The sequence below is a fragment of the Haliotis rubra genome, unplaced genomic scaffold (genome assembly GCF_003918875.1).
Source record: "Haliotis rubra isolate DU_JTF1 unplaced genomic scaffold, ASM391887v1 Scf230, whole genome shotgun sequence".
In the NCBI taxonomy this organism is placed as follows: domain Eukaryota; kingdom Metazoa; phylum Mollusca; class Gastropoda; order Lepetellida; family Haliotidae; genus Haliotis; species Haliotis rubra.
The window spans coordinates 1292595-1302500 of record NW_025766337.1 but is presented as its reverse complement, the minus strand read 5'-3'; the positions used below and the strand labels follow the sequence as shown (position 1 = coordinate 1302500).

General features: G+C 41.0%; 2 protein-coding genes and 1 long non-coding RNA gene across 8 annotated transcripts in view; all 3 read right to left on the bottom strand.

Annotated features, from left to right (window-relative positions):
* Window positions 1–9906, bottom strand: part of LOC124278065 (interaptin-like) — a 280656-nt gene that overhangs the window by 160695 nt on the left and 110055 nt on the right. The gene's annotated exons all lie outside the window — the stretch shown is intronic.
* LOC124278064 (ankyrin repeat domain-containing protein 1-like) overlaps window positions 1–9906 on the bottom strand; it is a 104142-nt gene that overhangs the window by 11064 nt on the left and 83172 nt on the right. For 2 of the 6 annotated variants that reach the window (XM_046713815.1, XM_046713817.1), the window contains exons 13-16: window positions 4664–4698; window positions 4299–4350; window positions 3949–4004; window positions 2684–2732 (exon numbers count right to left, since the gene is read on the bottom strand). In XM_046713815.1, coding sequence (XP_046569771.1) covers window positions 2684–2732; window positions 3949–4004; window positions 4299–4350; window positions 4664–4698 — 192 coding nt within the window. Of the gene's footprint in view, window positions 1–2659; window positions 2733–3948; window positions 4005–4298; window positions 4351–4663; window positions 4699–9906 lie in introns of all 6 variants that reach the window. The other 4 variants (XM_046713816.1, XM_046713818.1, XM_046713819.1 and 1 more) reach the window with 3 other exon arrangements.
* Window positions 582–1061, bottom strand: LOC124278068. Its single transcript, XR_006898965.1, has 3 exons — window positions 918–1061; window positions 744–749; window positions 582–595 (listed from the first exon to the last, which is right to left on the bottom strand). It is a non-coding gene; the product is annotated as an uncharacterized LOC124278068 (long non-coding RNA).

Here is a 9906-nt window from a genome sequence, read left to right as displayed (position 1 = left end):
TCAGCCCATTTCTACTGGCTGGACTGGGACCATAGTCACAGTCTTCCATCCATCTACTGCACGTTGCTATCAAAATCCTGGGTGTTTGCACCAAAATGGCTACCTCTACTCATTCTTTTAATTGTAACAACCCAACTCTACCATCCATCCACCAGAACTGTCAACCTCTGTTTTTACACCACAAAATCTACCCTGGGCTACATCAGCAATTGTAACCACCCAACTCTAGCCAGTTCATCCATCTCCACCAGAACTATCAACCTCTAGCACCAAAATCTACCACTCAGCAATTGTAACAACCCAACTCTACCATCCATCCACCAGAACTATCAACCTCTAGCACCAACATCTACCACTCAGCAATTGTAACCACCCAAGTCTACCATTCATCCACCAGAACTATCAACCTTTATCACCAAAATCTAACACTCAGCAATTGTAACCACCCAAGTCTACCATTCATCTACCATAACTATCAATCCCTACCACCAAAATCTAACACTCAGCAATTGTAACCACCCAAGTCTACCATTCATCCACCAGAACTATCCAATCATCCACTCAATTGCTTAACCACTATCCTACCATTCATCTACTAAAATATCAATTTCAGCACCAATCTAACACTCAGCAATTGTAACCACCCAACTCGACCATCCATCCACCAGAACTATCATCTACCACCAAACTATCAGCAACTTAACTTAAGCTCTACCATCCATCCCACCAGAACTATCAACCACCAAAATCTAACACTCAGCAATTGTAACCACCCAACTCTACCATTCAATCCACCACTGAAACTATCGTTTGCTCGGTAACGCTGTAACTTTCGATTGCCAACGCCGGTGTCCATATTGCTGGAATATTGCTGAAAGAGGCTTACTCACTCACTCTATCATTCAACCAATTGTAACCACCCAACTCTACCATTCATCCACTATAACCATCCAACTCTACCATTCATCCACCATAACCATCCAACTCTACCATTCATCCACCATAATCACCCAACTCTACCATTCATCCACCATAACCATCCAACTCTATCATTCATCCACACCAACTCTAATTCCACCAACTCTCTACCATTCATCCACCATAACTATCCAACTTCTACCATTCATCCAACCATAACCACCCAACTCTACCATTCATCCACACTATAACCCACCATTCCAACTCTCTACCATTCATCCACCATAAACTCCAAACTCTACCATTCATCCACCACAACCACCCAACTCTACCATTCATCCACCATAACCACCCCAACTCTACCATTCATCCACCACAACCATCCAACTCTACCATTTCATCCACCATAACCATCCAACTCTACCATTCATCCCACCATAAAGCCACCCAACTCTACCATTCATCCACCATAGTTCATCCACCATCAAACTCTACCATTCATCCACCTATAACCACTAACCAACTCTACCATTCATCCACCATAACCACCTCCAACTCTTCCATTCATTCATCCACCACAACCATCCAACTCTACCATTCATCCACCACAACCAGCCAACTCTACCATTCATCCACCATAACCATCCAACTCTACCATTCATCCACCATCCACCCAGCTCTACCATTCATCCACCACAACCATCCAACTCTACCATTCATCCACCATAACCATCCAACTCTACCATTCATCCACCATAACCATCCAACTCTACCATTCATCCACCATAACCATCCAACTCTACCATTCATCCACCACAACCATCCAACTCTACCATTCATCCACCATAACCATCCAACTCTACCATTCATCCCTATAACCACCACTCTACCATCCAACTCTACCATTCATCCACCATAACCATCCAACTCTACCATTCATCCACCATAACCATCCAACTCTACCATTCAACCACCATCAACTCTGCCACTCATCCAACTCTACCATTCAACCACCATAACCATCCAACTCTACCATTCAACCACCATAACCATCCAACTCTCTACCATTCATCCACCACAACCATCCAACTCTACCATTCATCCACCATAACCATCCAACTCTACCATTCAACCACCACAACCATCCAACTCTACCATTCAACCACCATAACCATCCAACTCTACCATTCAACCACCACAACCATCCAACTCTACCATTCAACCACCACAACCATCCAACTCTACCATTCAACCACCACAACCAGCCAACTCTACCATTCATCCACCATAACCATCAAACTCTAAAGCCACAGTAAAAGTTATCATGTTACTACTATTTATGAAATATTAGTTCTTGACTCGTAATGGTTCCATTAGTTTACTTAAATCTGAAGGGAAGGGTATGCCCTCAGTTAATTCATGCAATTGATCACATTTTGCCTGAGCCAATCTGTGTTTGATAATTTCGATGTAGTCCCATCGTAGCATAGGGACTAGCTAAGAAAGATGCTTGGTTATCAGCCTAGACATAAGAAATATCTACAAACGGCATGCTTCGTCACAAGGTTTGATAGTGTTTCTCCAAACCCTGTTGAAAACAGGTAATTTAGCTTGAAATACTCAAAGATGTTGCATATCTGACCTTTCTAAAAAAAATACAATTTTAAAAAGACAACATTTTCATAAGTATAGTTAACTCCGGACAGTATTTCATGTTTGCAATAGGTTATATAACGTCGACCAGTCTGATCTTGTTCTGTCAAACCTTGGCTGGTTTCCATATGCCCTGCATCAGGCTTCTCTAGTGCCTGTATCTGAAACAATAAATGTTGAAGTTGTCTTGGTGGTGTTATATCAGAATATCCTACCATTGTTCAAACTTTATGCGTGTCATTACCTGCCTCCCCGACCACACTTTACACATAATATGTGCACTCGGTATCATCGCGTAACCTACTTTCTGTTGTCATTGATGTTAGATATATATTCATAGACAAGTACACAGCATAGTCCAGGCCTCAGCAGAGCAGGGATAGCTTCACATGTCTACCATACAACTTACTGACAGGTAACCTAAGGCTTTGAATGTTGTAGCACTGATCAAACAACCCTAGAGTTGTATGAACATATCTACAAAGCCCTGTATAAATTTTATTGATACCTTCAGTGCACAAAGGAATATTGCTTTTGATTAGCTCAGTATACTCACTTCACAATTTCAGTATTTAAGTATACTTTACAACTTCAGAGTGTAACGGGATATTTTCCTGATGCCTTCAGTGTATAACGGAATATTTACCTGATGCCTTCAGTGTATAACGGAATATTTACCTGATGCCTTCAGTGTATAACGGAATATTTACCTGATGCCTTCAGTGTATAACGGAATATTTACATGATGCCTTCAGTGTATAACGGAATATTTACCTGATGCCTTCAGTGTATAACGGAATATTTACCTGATGCCTTCAGTGTATAACGGAATATTTACATGATGCCTTCAGTGTATAACGGAATATTTACCTGATGCTTTCAGTGTATAACGGAATATTTACCTGATGCCTTCAGTGTATAACGGAATATTTACATGATGCCTTCAGTGTATAACGGAATATTTACATGATGCCTTCAGTGTATAACGGAATATTTACATGATGCCTTCAGTGTATAACGGAATATTTACATGATGCCTTCCTCGAGTGTATAACGGAATATTTACATGATGCCTTCAGTGTATAACGGAATATTTACATGATGCCTTCAGTGTATAACGGAATATTTACATGATGCCTTCAGTGTATAACGGAATATTTACATGATGCCTTCAGTGTATAACGGAATATTTACCTGATGCCTTCAGTGTATAACGGAATATTTACCTGATGCCTTCAGTGTATAACGGAATATTTACCTGATGCTTTCAGTGTATAACGGAATATTTACCTGAGAAGTGAAGCGTATAAAGGATTAGTTTGCTAATATTTGTTTACACGAAGAAAAATAAATGAATAAGAACAGATGAATATTTACCCGATATTTCAGAGCATTTACCTTTCTCTCTGCTGCTTCCCTTGCCATCTTTTCTTCTGGAAACAGAATAACTGTTTTACAACAAGTAACTATATGTCAAAGTAAATGAGCTCTTAACGAATAGCTCAATATTACTTCATATTCGTGGAAGTATTCTGTAAGGATAAACTGTTTATAATGTTACACATTCGGCAGTTTTCCTGTGGCCTGTCAAGAGTCATATCTGTGTCAGGAAAACCCAGAAAACAGCTGAAGGCAAAGCGCCTATGGTTGACGATCAAGAAGGTAATGCATGTTTTAGACGCAGTTTGCTTTTATGAATTGCTTTACTTTTTATGTATGAATCACACCTTTCAGCTGGTCTTGCACTTTCTTCAACGTGTTATCATAGTGTTTCGCCATCTATAACGAAACGCATTGCATAAATATAAATGCTTTGTTGCTTTTAATACGTAACTACACGCATGCGTATTACTTAGTGCATAAAATCAAACAACACGCACACACGTACGCACACACACACACACACACACACACACACTGCAATGATGTATTATCTAACTTGTCTCAACTGCCCAGGTTATCCACAAGCTATAACATTTGATCAGCAATCAGTATAATTATCCTTATATTCGCCTACGCAGCAGTCTTAATCATGAGAACATCTGTTGACAATCACACTAATGTGAGGACTGTAACAGTTTACAGGACTTACTTGTGTTTGGTGTACTTGTAGCTCTCTCACTGTATCTGGAGATAATATAAAGTTATTTCAAAACGCATACTCACATTTGTTATTCATATTTACACATAGTTTGACCGTGTTATAGAGCCTGTGTTGGAGAGTACTTCGTATGGAATCCTTGGAGGGACATTGTCGCGTTGTCGCCATCTCAAAAACATGCAAAACGAGGACAAAATTAACCATAGCGCGCCACGCGACAATGCGACAACGCGACATTTCGGCCATTTGTCGCGGTGTCGCGATGTCGCCCTTTTCGATTACCGGTGCGCATGTGTAGAAAGTCAATTAGTCTACGAATGTACTGAAAAAGTTATACTGTCTCTATTTAAGACTTCAGTGGTCTTTTGTTACCTCTAGTGGTTTAAAAATGAAGTAGTACTCGTAATGGCAAATTGGGTCTGCAAATCTTTCATTGTATCCTTAAAAATTATTTCATATGTTGTAAATGTATTTAGCCAGTCAAGGTGTTTTAGCAGCAAGACAAATTATAAGCGCTTCTATTCATTGTAATGACGGCACACGGTGGCCCTGTCATTTTTGGTGGGGCGGTGGGGTAGCTGTGCAGGGTTGCGTCTCTTAGTCGAACCAGAAAACTATGATCATAGGTTCGAATCCCAGTACCATACACATTCATCACTTAGGACATTTCACCAAAATCAAGCTGACAGGCTGTGAAAAACTTAAATATTGTTAAAATTCAGGCCACATCGGAATAAACATCAGGTGAAGTCCTCGAATGGGTGACTATGGGAGTTTCTTGGGACAGTCCTGTCCTATGCTGATGAATTTGTATTTTCTGTGCCTCTGTTGTTTTAGCCAGCAGTGGATAGATACCAGGTAGAATGAGATGGTAATATAGCTTAACCCTCTAGCACCTCAAACACAGCTTAGGTCGCAATCTCCCATTGGGAACTGAGAATTGTCGGTGTAATAAAGGCTTTGAACGTGATATTCTGCTTGAAAAAACGACATACAATTGGACTGTTGTAATTATGATATAAAGAACGATGAATTCGCTTGCAGAGTGGCGTAACATAGGAGTGCCAGAAACCTATACTCACTCACTCACTCACTCACTCACTCACTCACTCACTCACTCACTCACTCACTCACTCACTCAAGGCTTAGGGAGCTTGGTAAATTAGCAAGGTATTTATTTCATCACAATAATGTGTTGTTAAGTTTGTTTTTCAATTCTATTTGAACCCTGTATAATTAATCCTGCACATGCCATGAATCACAATACATCGAGATACCATACCCAGCGATACACATGTACCTGTATCGTTTCAAACATAATAATTTTCATCAAAATGGCCAGTTTGAATACATCCATTCCATTAACCAACCACCCTTAATCCACAGACTTCATGCTTGTGACACTTTTTAAATTCAGCAGTAACTAATACGACGCGACAATGCGACATTTTGATGAAATGTCGCGTACGTTGTCTCAGTGTCGTGTGTCGCTCTTTGTTAAAATATTGTGTATACTATGTATAATACCGTATTGACTACAAAATGCCACACGCGACACTGCGTCAAGACGAGGGTCAGTACAGTGTTGTGGAGTGAATACCACGATACCACTTCAGAAAACAGAACGAACGCAATATTGCCCAAGGGAAATGAATTTGAAACAACCAATCGTGTGAAGTTAAGAAATATATCATCATGCCCAACGTCCTTTAAGTTATTTTAGCCTAGTGGAAGCAATTCTATCATTTCTTTCACAGAACCTCCATCGAAACTCCCACATGCAGGAATAACAATTGTCGATGAGATCCGAAAGCTGGCTTCATACGAGCAAAATGTTTTTGTATTCCTATCTAGTTCCTCTGTTAACTCATTCATTGACAAGGCTTGCATCTGGTCAAACGGTTGTATCCCATAACCCCTACATGCCACTACCCCCACAGCCCAGTACCCCTACAATTAGTTAAAACAACAGACGGCATTTACGTGTCTGGCAAAATGAACTGACCCAAAGACTGACTGACTGACTGAGTTTAGTTTTACGCCGCTTTTAGCAATATTCCAGCAATATCACGGCGGGGGACACCAGAAATGGGCTTAACAAATTGTGCCCATGTGGGGAAACTAACCCGGGGCCTTCGGCGTGACGAGCCAACGCTTTAACCACTAGGCTACCCCACCGCCCCTGACCCAAAGAGAGATTAGTGCATAGAGTATACAGATGAGATCAAGGGAGGGATTAAACTGTTCTTTAGTGTTTTGTGTCAAGGAATTTTGGGATTAGCTAAAAGTTGTTTTAGTTTCATGATGAAAGATAAACCTCTAGTGAGTAGAACAATTTTACAAATTGGATAATGTGTAGGTTGTTAAATGTTGAAATTAAGTTGTTTAAGTGCCATGATAAAAGATACACAGTATTATTGAGAAGTGGAGGGAAATGAGAAGGTGAGACGAGAAAGTAAATTGAGATAGTTCGGTATAGTATATAGCTGTTGACAACAAACTAACAAGGCATCAACATGGCTGGTCTGCGTAATGTTGAGTTTGTTATGTCACGGAGAGGTAGCCCCCAAGTCCTATTTGACGGTTATCTTCACACTGAGAATGTCGAGAGACAGTCTTGTGTACACTGGAAGTGTGTTCAGTCAACATGCAGAGGAAGAGTCACAACTGTTGGCAATGTTGTAAGGAATACGACAGAACATAATCACCCACCAGAGGATAGTCAGAAGGTCCGGTTTGTCAGCAGCCTGAGGAAGAGAGCCAGGGAGGAGTCAACACAGATGCGCACCATCTACAACGACGAGCTCACCAACCTGACCAATGATGAGACACGCACGATGCCATCCTTTCCATCCATGTGCAGCGCCCTGTACCGCCACCGCCAGAAGACGATTCCTGTTTTACCACAGACGAGATCAGAAGTCGACCTTCAAGATCCCTGGACGCAGACAGCAGATGGTCGACCATTCCTCCTGTTTGCTGACGGCGATGATGACAAGATCCTGGCATTTGGCACCCAACAGAGCATTCAGGCCTTGCAGTCAGCCGAGAACATCTACATGGATGGAACATTCACTGCCTGCCCTGCACTATGGAATCAAGTCTACATCATACATGCCAGACGTGGGACCACCACATATCCCCTCATCTTCGCCTTACTTCCCGACCGCCAGACGACGACCTACTCCAGACTCTTCCAGAATTTCCAACTGCTGTCGTGAAGGGTTGTTTCTTCCATTTCTGTCAAGCCATTTGGAGGAAGGTTCAGGATCTTGGACTGGCTGTTGCCTACAAAGAAAACCCCGAAGTAACCAAGTGGATCAGGAGACCAGCTGGGCTACCTCTACTCCCTCAAGACACGGTCCAGGAGACGTGGGTAGAAGCCATGGACGACACTCCAGACTTCCCAAGAGCAATCGACTTCAACGATTACATCGTGACAACCTGGGTCGACGACACAGCCACATTTCTACTTCCCCTGTGGAACCACAACCTGACAACTGTGCCGAGGACAAACAACAATCTAGAAGGTTTTCACAACCGACTGAACCGTGAAATTCCACACAGGCATCCGAACATATACAGATTTGTAGAAGTCATTAGGAGAATTGAACATGCCGAGAGGGTGAAGATTTCACAAATAGACTTTGGTGCTGCGACAAGAAGCAGAAAGCAAGTCTTCAGGGAGATTGACAATCGCCTGTGCAGCTTGAGTTTGGACAGAAATCACCTCTTCAGTTCTTGGACGCCGTCGGCTATCTGCTTAAGCTGGGATAGATTGAAACACTGAATGTTCACAGACTGAAACACTTGACACAAATAATGTTAACAATTAATTGTTAATGTCCATCAAAGAATCATGATGACGAATTATTGTTAGTTCTTATTAAAATCTTGATGATGACAAATAATGATCACTTTTCATTAAAATCATTCTCTCAACCTTTTAGTTGTGTGTGGTTATGTCTCTTGAGTGGATTAGTCCATTGTGTGGAGTAGGTAACAGGCAGTGGATTAACAGTGCAACAGACCGTAAACTATGTTGTTATAAGCTGTAGGGGTAGTGGCATGTAGGGGTAATGGGGGGTTACCGGTCAAACACACACACACACACACACACACACACCTTTCATATCACATTTAAACTTTTTCTTAAGGGGACTGAAAACTTCTATGTGAAATTTTGGGTTTGAAGATAACAATTTTTAAGGTAAGATATTAGAATTTGTATTTTAATTTACTGGACGGGTGACTGATAGTGTTGAAAGAATTTGTCCGAAAATCACAATAATAACAAACTGAAGTGTTCTTTTAGTCGACCTGTGTTGAATTTAGAAGTACCTTAAGAAAATTAAGCAAAACTTATAATTAGGAACTTCAATTATTTAGAAATGATAACATGAACTAACTAGAAACCGTACAGTGATTTGTTTTGAAAGCGCTATCAACCAAATGTATTAGCGGCTATCAACTTGTACGGTGATGATGCATAGGTGGGTAACGTTTAACTCTCGTGTGAAGAAACGAATACTCTATGTTAGGAATATTATACTCCATTTGAAAGCTTATTCATCACATATTTCATATGTTGTCAAATTGTACCAAGAAACTGCGGCATATTGTGGCTTTACTTCTAATGTTTTCTGCGAAGGAGCAAAATCGGCGATGGACTTTTGATATTTGAAAGAATTTAGAGGGTCATTATTCAAATTAGCAGTGAATTGTAGTTTGCAAGAGTAAGGAGAAGTGTTTTGCTCATTTTACTTGAACTATACTTACAGTAACCACAAACCAGAAAAAAAGGAGCTCGTGACAACGTTTCTATCAACCAAAGCACGAACTTACAGCGCACTATATCCGGTTTGCACTGTATGAGATCATACACTGTGGTCATATTACCATCTCATTCTACCTGGTATCCATCCACTGCTGGCTGAACAGAGGCACATATAAGACAAATTCATCAGCATAGGACAGGACTGTCCCAAGAAACTCCCATAGTCACCCATTCGAGGACTTCACCTCATGTGGCCTGAATATTAACAATATTTAAGTTTTTCACAGCCTGTCAGCTTGATATTGGTGAAATGTGCAAAGTGATGAATGTGTATGGTGCTGGGATTCGAACCTATGATCATAGTTTTCTGGTTCGACTAAGAGACGCAACCCTACACAGCGAATTGGTAGAAACGCATTGAATGACAGGGCCACCTTGTGCCATCATTACAATGAAT